This window comes from Triticum urartu, chromosome 4A (assembly GCF_056163025.1).
Source record: "Triticum urartu cultivar PI428250 chromosome 4A, HENAU_Tu73, whole genome shotgun sequence".
Taxonomy (NCBI): Eukaryota; Viridiplantae; Streptophyta; class Magnoliopsida; order Poales; family Poaceae; genus Triticum; species Triticum urartu.
This window is the reverse complement of record NC_141876.1, coordinates 485,757,164-485,779,361: the sequence shown is the minus strand read 5'-3', so window position 1 is coordinate 485,779,361 and position 22,198 is coordinate 485,757,164. Positions and strand designations below refer to the sequence as shown.

At 47.4% G+C, this 22,198-nt stretch overlaps 1 protein-coding gene across 4 annotated transcripts; it reads left to right on the top strand.

The window, feature by feature from the left end:
- The first annotated feature begins 17,093 nt into the window (after positions 1–17,093).
- On the top strand, positions 17,094–21,354 carry LOC125531335 (ubiquitin-ribosomal protein eL40z fusion protein-like). 4 transcript variants are annotated; one of them, XM_087518649.1, is made up of 9 exons: positions 17,094–17,308; positions 17,388–17,441; positions 17,809–17,863; positions 17,945–18,133; positions 18,463–18,619; positions 20,138–20,363; positions 20,481–20,676; positions 20,878–20,941; positions 21,023–21,354. In XM_087518649.1, the coding sequence occupies exons 6-9, from the start codon at positions 20,261–20,263 to the stop codon at positions 21,065–21,067; spliced, it is 408 nt and encodes a 135-aa protein (XP_087374775.1). In that variant the 5' UTR covers positions 17,094–17,308; positions 17,388–17,441; positions 17,809–17,863; positions 17,945–18,133; positions 18,463–18,619; positions 20,138–20,260; the 3' UTR covers positions 21,068–21,354. The 4 variants fall into 4 exon arrangements, with proteins under 4 accessions (XP_087374775.1, XP_087374774.1, XP_087374772.1 ...); XM_087518648.1 differs by having other exon boundaries at positions 17,388–17,863; XM_087518646.1 differs by having other exon boundaries at positions 17,094–17,441.
- Positions 21,355–22,198: the final 844 nt, after the last annotated feature.

Below are 22,198 nucleotides of genomic sequence, written 5' to 3'. Positions count from 1 at the left end.
TCAAGCAGCTTGGTGGTAATGACTTCGGAGAACCATCACTATTTCATCTGGAAGATCAACTCCCGGTCAATTCAAGCGATTGTTGTACTCAAACAATCTGAGCACAAGTTCAACAATTGAGCTTTTCTCCCTTAGTTTGCAGGCTAAGAAAATCGTCGGAGGTCTTATACCTCTTGACGTGGGCACGAGCCTGAAATTCCAATTTTAGCCCTCGAAACATCTCATATGTTTCGCGACGTTTCAAAACGTCTTCGGTGCCTCAACTCTAAGCCGTTTAACTGAACTATCACGTAGTTATCAAAATGTGTATGTCAGATGTTCGCAACATCCATAGACAACGTTCGAGGTTCAGCACACTGAGCGGTGCATTAAGGACATAAGCCTTCTATGAAGCAATGAGGACAAACCTCAGTTTACGGACCTAGTCCGCATAATTACTACTATCAATCTTCAACTAAATTTTCTCTAGGAACATATCTAAACAGTAGAACTGAAGCGTGAGCTATGACATAATTTGCGAAGACCTTTTGACTATGTTCAGGATAATTAAGTTCATCTTATGAACTCCCACTCAGATAGACATCCCTCCAGTCATCTAAGTGATTACATGATCCGAGTCAACTAGGCCGTGTCCGATCATCACGTGAGACGGACTAGTCAACATCGGTGAACATCTTCATGTTGATCGTATCTTCTATACGACTCATGCTCGACCTTTCGGTCTCTTGTGTTCCGAGGCCATGTCTGTACATGCTAGGCTCGTTAAGTTAACCTAAGTGTTTCGCATGCGTTCCGAGGCCATGTCTGTACATGCTAGGCTCGTCAACACCCGTTGTATTCGAACGTAAGAATCTATCACACCCGATCATCACGTGGTGCTTCGAAACGATGAACTTTCGCAACGGTGCACAGTTAGGGGGAACACTTTCTTGAAATTATTATGAGGGATCATCTTATTTACTACCGTCGTTCTAAGTAAACAAGATGCAAAAAAACATGATAAACATCACATGCAATCAAATAGTGACATGATATGGCCAATATCATATTGCTCCTTTTGATCTCCATCTTCGGGGCTCCATGATCATCATCGTCACCGGCATGACACCATGATCTCCATCATCATGATCTCCATCATTGTGTCTTCATGAAGTTGTCTCGCCAACTATTACTTCTACTACTACAGCTAACGGTTAGCAATAAAGTAAAGTAATTACATCGCGTTGTTCAATGACACGCAGGTCATATAATAAATAAAGACAACTCCTATGGCTCTTGCCGGTTGTCATACTCATCGACATGCAAGTCGTGATTCCTATTACAAGAACATGATCAATCTCATACATCACATATCATTCATCACATTCTTCTTGGCCATATCACATCACATAGCATACCCTACAAAAACAAGTTAGACGTCCTCTAATTGTTGTTTACATGTTTTACGTGGCTGCTATGGGTTTCTAGCAAGAACGTTTCTTACCTACGCAAAAACCACAACGTGATATGCCAATTGCTATTTACCCTTCATAAGGACCCTTTTCATCGAATCCGATCCGACTAAAGTGGGAGAGACAGACACTCGCTAGCCACCTTATGCAACTAGTGCATGTCAGTCGGTGGAACCAGTCTCACGTAAGAGTACGTGTAAGGTCGGTCCGGGCCGCTTCATCCCACAATGCCACCGAATCAAGATTGGACTAGTAACGGTAAGCATATTGAACAATATCAACGCCCACAACTACTTTGTGTTCTACTCGTGCATAGAAACTACACATAGACCTAGCTCATGATGCCACTGTTGGGGAACGTTGCAGAAAACAAAATTTTCCTACGGTTTCACCAAGATCCATCTAGGAGTTCATCTAGCAACGAGTGATCGGATTGCATCTACATACCTTTGTAGATCACGCGCGGAAGCATTCAAAGACCGGGAATGAGGAAGGCATACTCGATGTGATCCAAATCACCGGAGATCCTAGCGCCGAACGGACGGCACCTCCGCGTTCAACACACGTATGGTCAGCGTAACGTCTCCTTCTTCTTGATCCAGAAAGGGGGAAGGAGAGGTTAAGGAAGATGGCTCCAACAGCAGCACGACGGCGTGGTGGTGGTGGAGTTGCAGTACTCCGGTAGGGCTTCGCCAAGCACTATGGAGGAGGAGGATGTGTTGGAGAGGGAGAGGGAGGCACCAAAGGCGTGGATTGAGAGGCCCTCCTTCCCCCACTATATATAGGGAGCCTAGGGGGGCGCCGGCCCTAGGAGATCCAATCTCCTAGGGGGGCGGCGGCCAAGGGAGGAATCCCTCCTCCCCAAGGCACCTAGGAGGTGACTTCCCCTTTTGGGACTCTTCCCTTCCTTATCTCTTGGCGCATGGGCCTCTTGGGGCTGGTGCCCTTGGCCCATATGGGCCAAGGCGCACCCCCTACAGCCCATGTGGCCCCCGGGGGCAGGTGGCCCCACCCGGTGGACCCCCGGGACCCTTCCGGTGGTCCCGGTACAATCCCGGTGACCCCGAAACTTGTCCCGATGGCCGAAATAGCACTTCCTATATATAATTCTTTACCTCTGGACCATTCTGGAACTCCTCGTGACATCCGGGATCTCATCCGGGACTCCGAACAACATTCGGGTTACTGCATATACATATCCCTACAACCCTAGCGTCGCCGAACCTTAAGTGTGTAGACCCTACGGGTTCGGGAGACATGTAGACATGACCGAGATCGCTCTCCGGTCAATAACCAACAGTGGGATCTGGATACCCATGTTGGCTCCCACATGCTCCTTGATGATCTCATCGGATGAACCACGATGTCGAGGATTCAAGCAACCCCGTATACAATTCCCTTTGTCAATCAGTATGTTACTTGCCCGAGATCCGATCGTCGGTATCCCAATACCTCGTTCAATCTCGTTACCGGCAAGTCACTTTACTCGTACTGTAATGCATGATCCCGTGACCAGACACTTGGTCACTTTGAGCTCATTATGATGATGCATTACCGAGTGGGCCTAGTGATACCTCTCCGTCATACGGAGTGACAAATCCCAGTCTTGATCCGTGTCAACCCAACAGACACTTTCGGAGATACCCGTAGTATACCTTTATAGTCACCCAGTTACGTTGTGACGTTTGGTACACCCAAAACACTCCTACGGTATCCGGGAGTTACACGATCTCATGGTCTAAGGAAAAGATACTTGACATTGGAAAACTCTAGCAAACGAACTATACGATCTTATGCTATGTTTAGGATTGGGTCTTGTCCATCACATCATTCTCCTAATGATGTGATCCCGTTATCAATGACATCCAATGTCCATAGTCAGGAAACCATGACTATCTGTTGATCGACGAGCTAGTCAACTAGAGGCTTACTAGGGACATGTTGGTGTCTATTATTCACACATGTATTACGATTTCCGGATAACACAATTATAGCATGAATAAAAGACAATTATCATGAACAAGGAAATATAATAATAATGCTTTTATTATTGCCTCTAGGGCATATTTCCAACACTCCTGTATGGGTTGCGCATGGCCATCTCACTCGGCGTCCGTCGCCTCATGGTCTATGGCGACTCAGATTTGGTAGTTAATCAAGTGATGAAGGAGTGGGACGTCAGAAGCCCAGCCTTGACTGGTTACTGCAACGCGGTGAGAAAGCTTGAGAAGATGTTCTAGGGGTTAGAACTCCACCACATCCCCCGATTGAAAAATCAAGCAGCCGATGAATTGGCAAAGATAGGTTCCAAGAGAGAAGCCATTCCCAGCAATGTGTTCTTGGAGCATATTCACACGCCGACAGTTCAGGAAGACCCTTTCACTAAAGAACCCCCACAACCCAAGAGCGCCACGGATCCGACTGAAGTCGAGGTCCCAGCTGTGGTCGACCTAATCATGGAGGTTCTGGCCATTACTCCTGACTGGACGGTGCCCTACATTGCGTACATCCTCAGGAAAGAGCTCCCAGAGGATGAGGAAGAAGCTCGACAGATCGTCCGCCGATCTAAAGCTTTTACTGTGATAAGAGGGCAGCTGTTTAGAGAAAGTGTGACTGGAGTCGGTCAGAAGTGCATAACACCAGAAGAAGGTCGAATGATCCTCAATGACATCCACTCGGGGACCTGTGGCCACCATGCGTCCTCTCGGACCATCGTGGCTAAAGCATACCGAGCTGGATTCTATTGGCCACGAGCAAATGAGATGGCGAAAGATATAGTCGACAGATGTGAAGGCTGCCAATTTTACTCCGATATGTCTCACAAGCCAGCGTCGGCCCTGAAGACCATTCCTCTCATCTGGCCCTTCACTGTTTGGGGACTGGATATGGTTGGACCGCTGAGGACCGGCAAAAGCGGCTTCACTCACATGCTCGTTGCATTCGACAAGTTTACCAAATGGATCGAAGCCAAACCTATCAAGAACCTTGACACTAGCACCGCTGTCAGTTTTATCAGAGAATTGACATTCAGATATGGAGTCCCACACAGCATCATCACGGACAACAGATTGAACTTCGATTCCGATGAGTTCAGAATTTTCTGCGCCTCTCAGGGCACTCGAGTCGACTATGCTTCTGTTGCTCACCTGCAGTCGAACGGACAAGCAGAAAGAGCCAATGGCCTAATTCTCAAAGGACTGAAGCCCCGACTGATGTGTGATCTCAAACACGCAGCAGGTGCTTGGGTTGATGAACTTCCATCAGTTCTATGGGGTTTAAGGACAACTCCTAATCGGTCGACTGGAAGAACTCCTTTCTTCTTAGTCTATGGAGCCGAAGCTGTTCTGCCAAGTGACTTGCTCCACAACGCACCCCGAGTTGAACTCTTCTTCGAAGCAGAAGCAGAGCAGGCCCGGCAAGATTCAGTCGATCTCTTAGAGTAGGAAAGAGAGATTGCCTTGATCCGCTCGACCATTTATCAGCAAGATTTGCGTCGATTCCACGCCAGGAATGTGAGGGGTCGGGCCTTTCAAGAAGGAGACTTGGTTCTTCGAGTGGATCAGCAGAAACCACACAAGCTCGCTCCAACTTGGGAAGGCCCCTTCATCGTCACCAAAGTTCTCCACAACGGAGCATACTATCTTTACAGTATCGAGCATCAGAAACACGAGCCACGGGCTTGGAACGCGGAGCTGCTCCGCCCCTTTTATACTTAAACACTTGTTTGAATAGAATGTAATAAGCAACACCTTTTGTAGTTCGTTTATCAAAGTCAAGAGCTTATGGTTCTCTCATTCGATTGTGTTGTTCTTATTTACTCCTGAAATCCCCCAGTGGGTGGGCTTAGTCGCGAATCCGTTCCGCCTAAGTTCGAAAAAATCCTACCGAGTGGAGAGCAATCCTCCCACTCGGGGGCTTAGCTGCAGTCGAGCACTCGCCTAAGTTCTCTCACTAAGAGGCTTAACGGCAGTCCAGCACTCGCCTAAGTTTGAAAAAATCCTACCGAGTGGAGAGCAATCCTCCCACTCGGGGGCTTAGCTGCAGTCCAGCACTCGCCTAAGTTCTCTCACTAAGAGGCTTAACGGCAGTCCAGCATTCGCCTAAGTTTGAAAAAATCCTACCGAGTGGAGAGCAATCCTCCCACTCGGGGGCTTAGCTGCAGTCGAGCACTCGCCTAAGTTCTCTCACTAAGAAGCTTAACGGCAGTCCAGCACTCGCCTAAGTTTCAAAAAATCCTACCGAGTGGAGAGCAGTCCTCCCACTCGGGGGCTTAGCTGCAGTCGAGCACTCGCCTAAGTTCTCTCACTAAGAAGCTTAACGGTAGTCCAACACTCGCCTAAGTTTGAAAAAATCCTACCGAGTGGAGAGTTGTCCTCCCACTCGGGGGCTTAGCTGCAGTCGAGCACTCGCCTAAGTTCTCTCACTAAGAGACTTAACAGCAGTCCAGCACTCGCCTAAGTTTGAAAAAACCCTACCGAGTGGAGAGCAGTCCTCCCACTCGGGGGCTTAGCTGCAGTCGAGCACTCGCCTAAGTTCTCTCACTAAGAGACTTAGCGGCAGTCCAGCACTCGCCTAAGTTTGAAAAAACCCTACCGAGTGGAGAGCAGTCCTCCCACTCAGAGGCTTAGCTGCAGTCGAGCACTCGCCTAAGTTCTCTCACTAAGAGGCTTAACGGCAGTCCAGCACTCGCCTAAGTTTGGAAAAATCCTACCGAGTGGAGAGCAATCCTCCCACTCGGGGGCTTAGCTGCAGTCCAGTACTCGCCTAAGTTTGAGACCCATTCATATCCGCAAGGACGACGAGGTGCAGGTCGACTGCAACCTTCTCCTTCGGAGCTGCGGCACAAATACAACGTCTGCTCCATCCCTATCCGCAAGGACGACGAGGTGCAGGTCGACTGCAACCTTCTCCTTCGGAGCTGCGGCACAAATACAACGTCCGCTCCATCCCTATCCGCAAGGACGACAAGGTGCATGTCGACTGCAACCTTCTCCTTCGGAGCTGCGGCAAAATACAACGTCCACTCCATCCTTATCCGCAAGGACGATGAGGTGCGGGTCGACTGCCACCTTCTCCTTCGGAGCTGCGGCACAAATACAACGTCTGCTCCATCCCTATCCGCAAGGACGAAGAGGTGCAGCAAACAAAGTCCATCCGAAGGCAAACACAAGCACATTCGGAGATAAACCAAATTCAGATAAATACTAAAAGGTTCCAAGCAGCGAATCAAAGGTACTCGGGCACCAAGCCCGAAGGAGTTTAACGGTTACAGAAACCACTCAGCATTCCGAGGCAAATTTAAAGCATACCCAAGTTTCATAAGATTGTTCACTCGGCCGGAGGAGGGCTGGCAGGCTCCACGAATGAGTCCAGATCGATCCCATCAGCGATCCGAGTGGCGGGAGCAATGAAAGTCTCCATGAAGGACTGGAATTCGTGCTTTTTGGTGTTAGCAACTTTGATCGCAGCCAGCTTGTCTTCACGAGCCTCCTTGCAAGGGACTCGCACCAGGGACAGCGCCACATCAGCACCACACCGGGCGGAGGATTTCTTCCATTCTTGCACTCGGTCAGGGATCTCGTTCAGTCGAGTCATCAGAGATTCCAGATCATTCTGAAGCGTCGCCCCCGGCCAAAGCGTCGAGTCGATTCGAGAGACAACCTCCTTCAGGCGTGCGAGGTAGCTTGTGCCGCTGGCGATACGGGACTCCAGTCGGAGCACATTCATCGCAGTTCCGTCGCAGACCGGGGAAGCGATAGGGTCCAGACCCATCTCGACCCTTCCAGTTTCTTCGTCAAAGTCTTGACAGAGTTCTGCAGCCAAAAGTCAGTTCAATCAACCGAGCAAAATCCGATGGCAAGCATCAACACAGTCGGATTAAAAGAAATACCTCCCAGCACGAGATAAAGCTTCTTGGAGAGGGTCCTCAGATATGCTTCTGTGTCATTCCTCTTGCGGATCGCAGACTCCAACTTTTTGTTCAGGACGACCTTATCCTTCTTCAAGCTGGTCACTTCGCGTTAGCTTCATTAAGACAAGATGTCAGTCTAGTCACCTCTCCTTCAAGCGTTCGACTGAAGCAAGCTTCTTGTCTGCGAGAATGGTTTTGTCTTGGGCTGCTTTTTGCACGGCGGCGAGGTCCGAGTCCTTCTTGTCCAGAGTCAACTTCATTTTCTCTACAAAAGAAATAATCGAATCAAAAAAGAGATCAAAGAGATATATTGAAGTTCAGTCGGCAATCAGTTACCTTCCATACCAGTGGCCTCATCTTGAGCTTTTTTCAGATTTTGCTGAGCCAATTCCAAGTCTAAGTTGAGTTGCCTCTGCTTCTCTTCGAGTTCGGCAAACTTGGAGATAAGAGTACAAGACTTCTGCAGGAGGCAAGAGACAGATCAATCGATAGGTTCGAAGGCAGTTCATTTCCGAGTGAATAAAACCTAAAGAAGTGGACAACAAGCTGTTCAGACCCCAGTCGACTGCCAGCAGTCGACCGCGGTCTCGGGGACTACACCCAGTGGGTGCACTTGGCGTTCCCCCACCGGTTCTGATCCCACTCGACCGGCCCGCCGGAGTCGAGTGCAAGGAGTAAAAAAGAGAGAGAAAGAACAATTGCACCGTCAAGAAAGAAGAACTCAGACCACAGTCAACTGCCAGCAGTCGACCGCGGTCTCGGGGACTACACCCAGTGGGTGCACTTGGCGTGCCCCCACCGGTTCTGATCCCACTCGCCCAGACCGAGTGGAAGAGTGAAACTACCAAAAACGACAGCAACACCCAGTGGGTGCTCTAATTCAACGCGAACAATAGGAGATTGTGCAGAAGAAGATTTTTCGAGAACAAAAACAGTCAGAAAGTCTACTCACCTGGACGTTGGCCCGAAGGGCGGCACTAGCGTCGTAGGCAGCCTGACTGCTCTCGTGCACTATCTTCACCCGCTCCATCATCATATCAGCCTGTCGGATGGCTTCCGCAGCCGCTTCCGACTAGTTGTCTGGAACGGGGTAGCTGGTGAAAAAATGTGCAGACGACCCAGGTGCGGCTGCTTGAGGCTCCGTGGTGTGGAGTTGGATGGTTGAAGGAACCACAGGCGCGGTCGACCGCGTGGGATGCCCACTCGGCAAGGGTGCAGCGAATGTCACAGTGGCCCTGCCCGCGTCTTCAGCTTGACAGACGGGAGGCGTTGCAATTGGTTCTTGCCGAGCCACCCTGCCAGCTGTTACCTTCTTGCTCTCCCTAGGCTTAGGAGCCACATCTTCGTCGTCATCCGGAAGGTCAATGATGTTGGGTGGAGCTGCAAGACAGAACATTCAACCCCAAGTGAACCACTCGACCCTAAAAGGATCAAGAATCGAAATCGCAAGAGTTCATACCTGGGTTAGAGGTTACCGCATCCTCCATTTCCTCGTCCCGGTACTGGTATGAAGAGGTCCCTGACGTAGCAGCACTGCAAAGGCCCACATTCAATCGGTTACACCCAGTTAATCGAATCCACATAAAGGCAAGTCAAATGGTTACCCGGAGATAGTAGGAACGGTCACTTTGATCCGAGGCAAAGCTTTGTGCAGTTTGGAAGAGATGGCTTTCGGCACTTTCGGCGCTGGAAGCGGCGCGACCTTGGATTGCTTTGGAGGCTTCTCAGTCGGCGTCGGGGAAGACGTCTTGGGGCGCTTCGAGGATTGCCCGATCGGCGCAGCCACCAAGTCCGGAGCGCGTGCCGGGTCATGAGTGTGCTTGGACCTCATCTCCCTATGAGGAGGCGAGTCGACTTCTTCCTCATCGGTCGATGCATCGCTCTCCTCGTCCTCCTCGGCTTCCGAATGCTCCTCGCAGCTCTCGCCCCCGCTCCCTTCTTCTTCAGCGCCTGGGTCCTGCACTCCGTTGGGCATCGAGTACATTCCAATGAGGGCCTGAAAGGGTAACAATCAAAAGACATTCATTCGACCACAAACGGGACATCACGTGGTGAATCGGAAAGATACTTGATAAAACAGAAATATACCTGCTCCGGCTGGTGCGAGTTGTCGAATGGAATCACCCTCCTGGATCCCCGAGGGTTGTCTTTGTTGCCAGTGATTCCCCTCAACCAGTTCTCCAAGATATCCTCACTAACCTCCTCCGGGTGGATCCGAGTGGTATCCTCGAGCCCAGAGTACATCCACATCGGATGATCGCGCGCCTGAAGAGGTTGGGTGCGTCGACTGAGAAAGACCTCCAGCAGATCCATCCCGGTCACTCCGTCGCGGACAAGCTGGACGACCTGTTCAACCAGCTCCTTGACCTGCGCCTTCTCTTCTCAAACTACCTTCAGGGGAGCAGGCTTCTCCACTCGAGCCAAGGAAAAAGGAGGAAGTCCAGTCGACTGGCCAGGGGTTGGCTGATCCTTGCAATAAAACCAAGTCGACTGCCAGCCCCGGACCGAGTCAGGAAGGATCATCGCTGGGAAAGTACTCTTGCTCCTCATCTGGATCCCCAGACCGCCGCACATCTGGATCACCCGCGTCCTCTCGTCACTCGACTTGGCCTTTTGACCGTCTGGGAACGGCAAGTGAAGATGTGTTTGAAAAGCCCCCAGTGCGGTCGACAGCCCAAGAAGTTTTCGCACATGGACACGAAAGCGGCCAGATAGACTATGGTGTTCGGAGTGAAATGGTGGAGCTGAGCCCCAAAGAAGTTCAAAAAACCCCAGAAGAAAGGGTGGGGAGGCAGTGAGAATCCGCGATCTATGTGGGTTGCGAGGAGGACACACTCACCCTCTCTAGGCTGCGGCTCGGTTTCATCCCCTGGGAGCCGAGCCGACTTGTGAGGGATCAATCCCCCCTCCACCAGGTCGTCGAGGTCGTCCTGCGTGATTGCCGAGCGGATCCAGTCGTCCTGGATCCAGCCCGCCGGCAGGCCGGACCTCGACGAGGATCCGCCCCGGCTAGTCCGCTTGCCCTTCGCCTTCGTGGTCGCCTTCTTCGCGCGTTCCAGCGCCGCCGTCTTATCCTTCCCCATGGTGGCGGATCAAGCTCGAGCAGAGGTCCGGCAACAAGGCGGAAGCGAGAGTGGCGGAGGGATCGGGAGAAAGAGAAGAGAGAATGGGAGCGTGCGGAGCAGAGGCCTGGCCCGAAACCTTTTATAAGGCCTTCCACCGAGTGTCTGACTGGTGGACCCAAGCGATCTAAACAAATCCCGCAACAGTCGCGCGCAGTACGTGGCGAAAAAGGTGGTGCAGGGATCGAGGAGACTTGCCTAATCTGTCCTGATAACCTCGGTTCCTCTCGTCTGGTGCACTTCCGAAAATTTGAATCCCGCGAGATCCGCGGAGAGCAGAACAACCTGTCAGACTGAAGACAAACACCCTCTACATCATCATTCAGAATTCTACCATGAAAGTTCACTCGACAACAACCAAGAATGGACCAAGGCGATTGAGAAAGGAGTCGATGTCATCTCCTTAACTCATTGTTTCAGGACAAGGCATATTCATAGCGCAAAGAGTGGGTCGGAAGTGTTCTCAACCCCTTTCTCACTCAAACCCTGATCCATTCGGGGGCTAATGATGAAGCTATGTACCTAGGGTAGGGTCATGGACCTGTCCAGCATACCCTCCCCAAGGACATCTTTACAAAGAATCAGAAGCAGTCGAAGAGAAATCATCATCCACTCGACCGTGGAGATGCGCTCACTCGACCATCTTGAAGACACTCGACCACCAGAAGATGAGGAACCCTCCACTCTGCAACAGTTAGGACTTAAACCATAGCATTATGAGCATTTATGACATTTTACTGTAGACGTTACCAGTAACGCCTTTCCTTTATGAGCATTGAACCCTGTGTAACGGAGGCGAGCTGGGGTCCTGGCGCACTCTATATAAGCCACCTCCCTCCTCTGGGACAGGGGTTCACACTTTTGTAAACTCACACCCACACATATAATCCAATCGACCGCCTCAGGGCACTGAGACGTAGGGCTGTTACTTCCTCCGAGAAGGGCCTGAACTCGTAAAACTCGTGTGTTCAACTACTCCATAGCTAGGATCTTGCCTCCTCATACCTACCCCCCATTCTACTGTCAGTCTTAGATCCACGAGAGGCGCCGCCCCCCTTCCTTGTCCTATTCGGACTCAAGGGGAGGGGGTGCGCGGCCTGCCCTGGCCGGCCCCTCTCTCTCCACTAGGGCCCATTAAGGCCCATTAGTCCCCGGGGGGTTCCGGTAACCCCTCTGGCACTCCGGTTTTCTCCGAGATCACCCGAAACCCTTCCGGTGTCCGAATGTAGCCATCCAATATATCAATCTTAATGTCTCGACCATTTCGAGACTCCTCGTCATGTCCGTGATCACATCCGGGACTCCGAACTACCTTCGGTACATCAAAACACATAAAATCATAATATTGATCGTCACCTAACGTTAAGCGTGTGAACCCTACGGGTTCGAGAACTATGTAGACATGACCGAGACACGTCTCCGGTCAATAACCAATAGCGGAACCTGGATGCTCATATTAGTTCCTACATATTTGTAACACCCTGGATGTAACTTGCCATATTTGTAACTCCGACTCTTGCCATTTTCGGCTTTAAGTTACGAGATTCCCTTCGTGGTTGGGTTTTTGTCTTCGTTTTGAATTTTGTTTTGTCATGCATTTCATATCATGTCATCATGTGCATCGCATTTGCATACATGTTCGTCTCATGCATCCGAGCATTTTCCTCGTTGTCCATTTTGCAATCCGACACTCCCACATGCACCGGTGCCCCCCTCTTGTTTCTTTTCATGAGCGGGTGTTAAACGTTCTCGGAATGGACCGAGATTTGCCAAGTGGCCTTGTTACAGCACCGGTAGACCGCCTGTCAAATTTCGTTCCATTTGGAGTCGGTCTGATGCTCCAACGGTTAACCGGGTAACCGCAAAGGCCTCTTGTGTGTTGCAGCCCAACACCCCTCTAAAACAACCCAATAACCCATATAAACCACTTCCATGTCCTCCGTCGCCGGATCACGATCGTGTGGGCAAAAACTACACCTCATTTGGACACTCCTACCAACTCAAACCTATAAATAGGTGCTCCCTTCAAATTTTTCGTGCAGTCCAACCCTAGATCTAGGCCTCTCCGCCGCCAGACATGTCCGGCCCGCACCGAACGAGTCATGGCCGCCGCCCGCAGCCACTGGCGTGCCGCCACGTGGCGCGCCGCCGCCTCCCAGCGCGCCGGCCCATGGGGCCCCAGCCAGGCCCTCCCGGCCTGGAGCGCCGCCCGCGCCGCCCGACCTTCCTCGCCGCCCGAGCATACCTTCCCGCCGCCGCCGGCCGCCGCCGCCCATCTCGCCGTGCCGCCCCGCCGCCAGCGCCTCCCGCCACCACCGGATCGACGCCGCGCCGCCCGGCCGCGCCTCGCCTCGTCGTGCGCGCTCGACTCCGGCGGACCGCCGGCCAGATCCGGCCACGGGCCGGCCGGATCCGCCGCCCCAGCGCTTCGGCCGCCGTCCTCTCCGTCCCCGGCGAGTTCTCCGGCGAGATCCAGTCACGCCTCGGAATCCATGCGAACCCTAGATCTGAGCAGGTTGACCCCGTTCATAGCATCATATCTCCATGACCGTGGCTTCTAATCTGGCATATGATATATCAAAATGTTCATTGTGAGATGCTCTTCATTTCATTCCGTTGTGGCATGCTTGTTTGAGTTCATCTTGATGCCCAAATCATTGATGCAAGAGTGCTATAAAATGTTTACTGGTGGCACTTATCAGTTCATGATGATTTGTCATTTTTGTTGCATTTGATGTGTGCATCATATGGACATGAGCTCTACATGTGTTTTGAGCTATGTCATGCCATCTTTACAGGGGTTCTTGCCATGTAATTTTTTGATCTATGTGGTGACTAGCACAAGCATGCAAAGTAGCCTCCGCCATGTTGCTGATTTCAGGGACTTAAGTTTTTGCTAAGTCCTTGTCCTGCTGTTATTTTGATGCCATGTTAACTTGATGCTACAGTGATATCCATGCTTGTTTTGAGTATCTTCAGTAAGGGTGTTTTGGACATATGGTTATTCTCTATCCATCCATGTCCTTGTTTGCAATTATGGAGTGCACTAGCATGTCTTGTTCTTGCTCTACTTTTGCTATAAAATGTTCCTGGCAGATTGTTTACATGTTAATCAATTTTGCCACGGTTGTTGCTAGTGATCCATGCATGTTATAAACTTCTCTTGCCATGGTTAGCTTCATAAACATGTCATCTTGCTGTGTATACTCTTTTTTGTCATTCAAGGCTTTATGATGAGTGATTTGAGCTCGCAAAGTTGTCTTCATGATGCTGTTTATGCCATCCTCTGTTTTCTGCTAAGTCTAAAACTGTTAATAAAACTTGCTATGTTTACATGGGTGTCATCATATCTTCTGTGCCTTTTTGGCTCATGTCCAGTAAGGGACTTTTGTTCTATGCTTTTAGTAGATTCATGCCATGCCTTGTATTGCTATGATATGTTCCTGTAGCATGTTGTTTGCTTGCTCTAAACATGGCTTCCTGATGTTATTTCTGGTATGTTAGTATTTTCACCAAGTCTGTGAACCTGATATCTTTTGCACTTTTGCCATGCTTGTTTGAATCTACTCTTGTGTGATTTAGATGTAGCTCAGTGTTCATGTTTTGTCAAGCATCTTGAGTACATCACTGCTATATGCCTTGTTGATATGTTGGGGTGCAGTAGCTTAGTTTCTTGTTGCATTCTAGATAGCATCGTGCTGTTAATCGCAGAATTGTGCCATTCTTGTTTTGCTCGCCATTTGCAAACCGTGCATCCGTTTCCGGTGATCTTTATATCGATTTCTACCGAAATCATCTCATCTTTCTAGTGGCATACTTATTTTGCCAAGTTGATGCCTTGTTCATCCTTTTCCTTTCGGAGCATGCATATGCATTGCATATCACATCTTGCATATCATGCCATATATTGCATCATATTGCTTGTGCATTGCACCGTGATTGATTGTTGGTCCTTTGCTTGTGTTCTTGCCTTAGGTAGAATCGGGAGACGAGTACGTGACCGAGGAACCTGTTGAGAATGCTTACGAGGATCAAGCTTTCAACAACTCTGAGAACTTTGCAGGCAAGATGACCATACCCTCGAAATCACTTCTATCTTTGCTTGCTAGTTGTTCGTTCTACCGCTATGTCGTGCTACCTACCACTTGTTATATCATGCCTCCCATATTGCCATGTCAAGCCTCTAACCCACCTTCCTATCAAATCCTTGTTTGGCTATGTTACCGCTTTTGCTCAACCCCTCTTATAGCGTTGCTAGTTGCAGGTGAAGATGAAGTTTGTTCCTTGTTGGAACATGGATATTGTTGGGATATCATTATTATCTCTTATTTACTTTATTGCATCTATATACTTGGTAAAGGGTGGAAGGCTCGGCCTTATGCCTGGTGTTTTGTTCCACTCTTGCCGCCCTAGTTTTCGTCATACCGGTGTTATGTTCCTTAATTTTGCGTTCCTTACGCGGTTGGGTGTTATGGGAATCCCTTGACAGTTCGCCTTGAATAAAACTCCTCCAGCAAGGCCCAACCTTGGTTTTACCATTTGCCACCTAAGTCTTTTCCCTTGGGTTCCGCGGACTCAAGGGTCATCTTTATTTTAAACCCCCGGGCCAGTGCTCCTCCGAGTGTTGGTCCAAACTGGACGTTGTCCGGCGCCCCCTGGGCAACCAGGGTCTATGCCAACCCGGCGTCTTGCCCATCCGGTGTGCCCTGAGAACGAGATACGTGCGACTCCTATCGGGATTTGTCGGCACATCGGGTGGCTTTGCTGGTCTTGTTTTACCATTGTCAAAATGTCTTGTAACCGGGATTCCGAGTCTGATCGGGTCTTCCTGGGAGAAGGAATATCCTTCGTTGACTGTGAGAGCTTGTGATGGGCTAAGTTGGGACACCCCTGCAGGGTTTTGAACTTTCAAAAGTCGTGCCCGCAGTTATGGGCAGATGGGAATTTGTTAATATCCGGTTGTAGAAAACTTGACACTTAACTTAATTAAAATGAATCAACCGCGTGTGTTGCCGTGATGGTCTCTTTTTGGCGGAGTCCGGGAAGAGAACACGGTCTTGTGTTATGCCTGAGTGTAAGTAGTTTCAGGATCACTTCTTGATCTTTTCTAGCTTCTCGACCGTGCGTTGCTTCTCTTCTCGCTCTCTTTTGCGTATGTTAGCCACCATACATGCTAGTGCTTGCTGCAACTCCACCTTGCTACCCTTTCCTACCCATAAGCTTAAATAGTCTTGATCGCGAGGGTGTGAGATTGCTGAGTCCTCGTGACTCACAGATACTTCCAAACAATTGCAGGTGCCGAGGATACCAGTGCAGGCAATGCTACCGAACTCAAGTGGGAATTCAATGAAGACTTGGGTCGCTATTATGTTTCCTTTCCTGATGATCAGTAGTGGAGGCCAGTTGGGATGATCGGGGATCTAGCATTTGGGGTGGTCTTTTTTTTATTTTGGTTTCGTAGTCGGACCTTTCTTTGTACCTTGGATGATGTATGAACTATTTATGTATTGTGTGAAGTGGCGATTGTAAGCCGACTCTTTATCCCTTTCTTATTCAGTATATGGGATGTGTAAAGATTACCCCTCTTGCGACATGCCTACCATGCGGCTATGCCTCTAAGTCGTGCCCCGACACGTGGGAGATATAGCCGCATTGTGGGTGTTACAATATTCTACGAAGATCTTTATCGGTCAAACTGCATAACAACATACGTCGTTCCCTTTGTCATCGGTATGCTACTTGCCCGAGATTCGATCATCGGTATCTCAATACCTAGTTCAATCTCGTTACCGGCAAGTCTCTTTACTCGTTCTGTAATGTATCACCCCGCAACTAACTCATTAGTTACATTGCTTGCAAGGCTTATAGTGATGTGCATTACCGAGAGGGCCCAGAGATACCTCTCCGACAATCGGAGTGACAAATACTAATCTTGATCTATGCCAACTCAACAAGTACCATCGGAGACACCTGTAGAGCACCTTTATAATCACCCAGTTACGTTGTGACGTTTGGTAGCACACAAAGTGTTTCTTCGGTATTCGGGAGTTGCATAATCACATAGCATAGGAACATGTATAAGTCATGAAGAAAGCAATAGCAATATACTAAACGATCAAATGCTAAGCTAATGGAATGGGTCAAGTCAATCACATCATTCTCTAATGATGTGATCCCGTTAATCAAATGACAACTCATGTCTATGGCTAGGAAACTTAACCATCTTTGATTCAACAAGCTAGTCAAGTAGAGGCATACTAGTGACACTTTGTTTGTCTATGTATTCACACATGTACTAAGTTTCCGGTTAATACAATTCTAGTATGAATAATAAACATTTGTCATGATATAAGGAAGTATAAATAACAACTTTATTATTGCCTCTAGGGCATATTTCCTTCAGTTTCTGCTAATCCTATATATTTAAGAAGTTCACCTCCATTATTTGATTTATCTCAACATGCAGACTGTCAACATCATCACACATGCCACGTCAGCATTTCTGTTACAAAATAAGCCAATCTCCCGATCAACAAAGAATCGCAGATATTTTTAATTCAGATTACTTCTTTTTATTCAACTGACCCTAAAAGTACCGCGTGGTCTTCTCCCCTTCCCCGGTCTCTTCCCCTTCTCGGCCCTTTTAATCCCTTTCCTTCCAATCTCTCTCTCCGGTAGTATGAGCGGCCGGGTGAGCGCAGCAGACGGATGGAGAAGGCTGCGAGGCCTCGATGGGGATAGATTGGAGCTCCTCTTGCAGTGACGCTTGCTCCTCCTCTCTCTCCATTACAACGCTTCTAATCCTCAATCCATGACTCCTGTAGGTAAATCTCGTTCCTATGCTCTCACGTCAAGGCCAGTGGAGGATAGACTGCGGCACATGTTTACGTTTCTTCTGTATAGGCAAAGGCAGGGGTTCTTCTGGGCTTCTTGCGACTACAGCGCCGTCATGTCTCGGTACCATCGCCTCCATGCACTCTCCCCGCTCCTCTTTGTAGTATATTTATGGTGATGTAACTTCCGATTTTCATAGAATAATTTTGGTATTTTCTGGTACCAGTAATATTCATTCTTTTTTGACGTGCTAAAATGTTATGCAAATACTAGATTTGGCTAATTCTGATTTGTGCATCTATTCATTGTTCCATTGATTTTTTTTAAATTGATGTGCCCTCCTATGGCACTCTTTAAATATATTTTTCTACTGATCTTGATGTATACACAGAAAAAAAAGGGCACTGATGTCACATGAACCCCTTGCAAGCAAAAATAAGTTGCTGAAATTTTGCCATGATTTGTCTTTCGTCATGCTTCCCATGGACAGATTATAAAACGCCATGTGCCGCAGTCTATGATTCATAAGATAAGAAATAAAAGAGGTATGGGGGTTAGGATTCTTTTGCCAACTGTTTTTCTCTCTATCGGTATTTTGATTTTCTTCATTTGTATTTCTCATGTAGTACTCTCGCCATTCAACGATCGCGCACCACGTGATGTGTCTAACAGTAGCAACAGCCAGCTGAAGCCTCGGCTTTGTCAGGAGAAGGGGGGCAAGGTTTCACGACATCTACAATGCGGTCAGCTACAGAAGAAAAGATACTGGTGTAACAACAGTATTTACGTACACCGGAGATCCCAGATCAATTAAGGTCTGCAAACATGCTATTGAGTTTGCGCAGAACATATAATTTTATTAACCATGTTGTCAGACCATTCAGGAAGACAATTCTATAATCCACATGATGTAACTTCTGCTCTTTCATTCTCTTTTTAGGTTCACATTCGCACATATCTTATTATCATGCATTGCTGAAGATGTCCGATGAATTTACTTTGTAAAATTGCAGAAGTTTGCTTTCATGAATGATGATGTATAGAAATGGTTATACATATATAGTAAGACATTTATTTTTTAGTTCAAAATATCTACACATACCATGTAATATTTTAATTATGTTCTCTCTTTCTCATTCTACAGGCTCAAGTGTCAAACTACAAATTCTCCTGCTGTGGAATTGTTCGGTAGTGGCCCTTCACTCAGCATTTGAATTGGTCAATAGCTACCTCCCGAGTTATTTACTAGGTGGAGACCAGATTCGTTGCTTATTATGAGCGACTAGATAGATGAACATTCCGTAAGTTTGGCACCACCTCAATTTATGCCACTTTCGTAAAGCTACTGAACAGATCAGTGGATTACTTTGTTAATCTTTCAGCATAGGTCCAATACATAATAATTGTCACAAGTGGGAGCTCTCGAATGAAACATGTAACATAAAATTAAATACTACATAAATGTTTAGAAGGTGAAACCCTATCAAGACTAATACCATTTGTTTACTACCTATTGTTGCATGGATCAAAGTAAATGTACATGTCAGTTGTGATGGAGATTTTGCACAATCAAGACTTGGGTTATAGCTAGGTGGTGATGTTATAGTTGAAGCTTGAATATTCGTTCTGCGGGTCTCCGGTATACCTAAATACTGTTGTTCGTCTATTCTCTAGACTTTCAATGATATAATCTAGGAAGGATCGATCTTGCCTAAGTGCCTATGTAGCACTACAGCCATATCATTCTGATGTATGGCTATCAACAGATAATCATTTATTCATTATTGTGCTGGTACTTTTAGGTGAGTTGTTTTGCGGAGTAACATATTTATTTAGACAGTAGTTCCCGTAGCAACACGCGGGGAACCATCTAGTTAGCATAATTAGTATGTACCCTCTGTCCTGATTTATTCGTCCTTATGGTAATCTGTGTCAAATTTTGACCATAAATTTAACTAACAAAATGTTCATGCATATCACAAAAAATTACATCATTGAAAATAAGGTTAGGGCATCTCCGCCGCCGACCCTTAAACTGGACAACGTATCCGTTCACAGACAGGAGGCCGGTCCGCTCCGCGGTCACGGATGCGAAAGCCATATATCCGAAGCTATCTGCATATATATTTTAGACAGGATTTGAACTAATTGAATGATTTTCACCAAACACGACGGAATTGATTAAAAGTTCGGATAGAAAATAGCACAGATCATTCATAAATAGTATGCAAATTTGTCTAGTACAACAATAGTTCAAATTCAACGAGACTAACCACGATTCAACAAGTTTTTCATGGATGGACTATGTTATCCCATACATAATGTTCCTTGAGCTTCATCAAACAATGTAATGCGTGAATGGTCTGCTCACTAACCTGTAGTACATCACGGTAGCACGTGCAGACTACACAACCTGTAAAGCAATAATGAGTGAATCAATCAATCAACAAGTAGAGCAAGAAGAATCGGAACTTATGATCTCCATGGTTGCTGCATGCAAAGGTCATATTGCCTCCAACCGATCAACCGTGCCATAATACTTCGTGACGGATCTCTGGATGGTATATGATGACCCACAAGTATAATGGATCAAGTTAGAGTATCTCTAACAACAACCCAATATAGGGCACGCAAAAAGTAGTTTTGCGTCATCAGAATGGGGCATATCCCTATTTTAAGGCTGTCGTTGGAGATGCTCTTACTACTATATTATTTGAATGCCCGATTTTGCTTCGGTAACTTTTTTTTTTTGAGAAAATTTGCTTCGGTAACTTGACGGGCGCGTTTCCTCTTGGACGAAACAAACTCTTGAGTACTAGACGGAGGAGGAACGTCCCGTGCGTGACCGCCGCCCGCCGGCTATATTAGGCCGTACTCACCCCACCGAACGCGTCCAGAACCAAGAACAGAAGAAAACCCGGACAGTGAATCGGGCGCTGAGGATGCAGATCTTCGTGAAGACGCCGGCGGGGAAGACCATCGCCCTGGAGGTCGAGAGCATCGACACCGTCGACAGTGTCAAGGCCAAGGTCCACGGCGAGGAAGGTACTATTACATAAGCCAACCACACCACTACGTCGCATCGGCGCCGCCATGAACGGCGTCTCTTTGTTGAGTTTGAGACTTGAGAGGTTTACTCTCTGTCCTGTCGTGTGGCCGCAGGCGTCTCGCCGGAGCAGCAGCGCCTCATCTTCGCGGGGAAGCAGCTGGAGGACGGCTGCAACCTGGCCGATTACGATATCCAGAAGAACTCCACCCTCCACCTCCTGCTTCACCTCCGCGGGGGCAACATGTGGTTCGAGCCCAGCCTGAGAACACTCGCAGAAAAGTACAACTCAGACAGGAAGATCTGCTGCAAGTACGTACTACTCCTACATTTGTTGCATCGGGCGATTTAGCTGTTGTTCAGAAATATATGCCGGGTGTCTGTCAGATGTTGGGGTGTCCGACTGTGCCAAACTAATCGGATGATCGATGTTCACTTACCACGTCTTATCGTTTTCACTTTAGGAATTGCTTTGTGCAGGAGTAACTTTTTTCACCATTGATTCTGTTGCAGGTGCTATGCTCGGCTATCTCTCAGAGCTACAAACTGTCGCAAGAAGAAGTGCCACAGCAACCAGGTGAAACTTAATTGTCCATGCCATGTTCTTCGCCTTAATTGTGAAGTTCATTGATCTGATTGCCCAACCTATCATTTACAGCTGAGGCTAAAGAAGGATAGCTGGTACAGGAGATGGAGGCGCTAAAGTGTCCTGCGTCAGTGAATTAACTTCTCAGTGCTCGCTCATATACTCATGCCAGCGTCATCAGAGATGGACCTTCTAATTAGTTCGTTGTAAAGGTCCTCATGGATGTAGAACCTTGATTAACATCAGGTAGTGTAGTGTGTTGATGGCATGGTTTTCTTCCGACTGTTTAATGTGTTGATTACAGTCCTGAGTACATCTCCAGTCCCCACCGATGGTAGCATGACTTGGGGATCCTGCGACCCGATTTTTGTTTGACATGGCTTTTGATTTTTCCTGTTACTCAGTGCCGCTGATTGCAATATCTTTTGTGGCTTCGTGACATAACAACACTTTGTGATTGATCAAAACCTGGAACCTAAGCTCTTATGTAAGTCGGATCTTGATTGCACAGTTAAACACTTGGTGCTAATATGCTGACATGCTTAAGAAATTGATACTAACTAGCACGTATGCCCGTGCGTTGCAACGGGAGATAAAATAGTACACATTTAAAGTCAAGGAGAATTATATGTGCAAACATAACCCTATGTGCACAAGAAAAAAAGAAACGATTAGCTCCTCGGTTTCGCAGCGTGTGGAGGAATCAATCCGCTATTTTCTCATTCATTAATTGATGGCATTTAATAGTTTTGTTATGTCATCGTATGTCGGGGAAGACCCATGAGTTATTCAATCTACTTTTCTTTTCAATCCTTCCAATCGAGGGGACTTTAAGGTATGAACAATATTTTAAATCTGGAATAGTTTTTTAAAAATAATGTACACTTTTTAATACGCGAACAAAATATGAAAGGAGACATCTTTTTCAATTCACAAATATTTTCTCAAAACACCATTTTTTTTATAAAAACATTAACATTATTTGACTTTGTGAACATTTTTTAAAAGGGAACATATTTTCAAAATTCTTAAGATTTTTAGAAAATGTGTATCTTTCATACAAAACATTATTTTTAATTATTAAAATTTCAGTAAAACAGAATATTTTTCGAATTTGGAGCAATTTTTAAATGCTATTTTCTTTTTAGACATCTCAAACTATTTTTAAAAACAATAATTTTTTTTGACAAAATGGGAACCATTTTGCAAGTTCCGAATATTTTTCTAAAATAGCAAAAAAATTGGAAT

What these genes read in the sequence shown, in the direction of transcription:
- LOC125531335 (XM_087518649.1), top strand. Translation starts at nt 20,261, where the DNA reads ATGCAGATCTTCGTGAAGACGCCGGCGGGGAAGACCATCGCCCTGGAG. An exon ending in CAAGGTCCACGGCGAGGAAG is followed by an intron (nt 20,364 to 20,480) that starts GTACTATTACAT and finishes GTGTGGCCGCAG; the next exon opens with GCGTCTCGCCGGAGCAGCAG. An exon ending in GACAGGAAGATCTGCTGCAA is followed by an intron (nt 20,677 to 20,877) that starts GTACGTACTACT and finishes ATTCTGTTGCAG; the next exon opens with GTGCTATGCTCGGCTATCTC.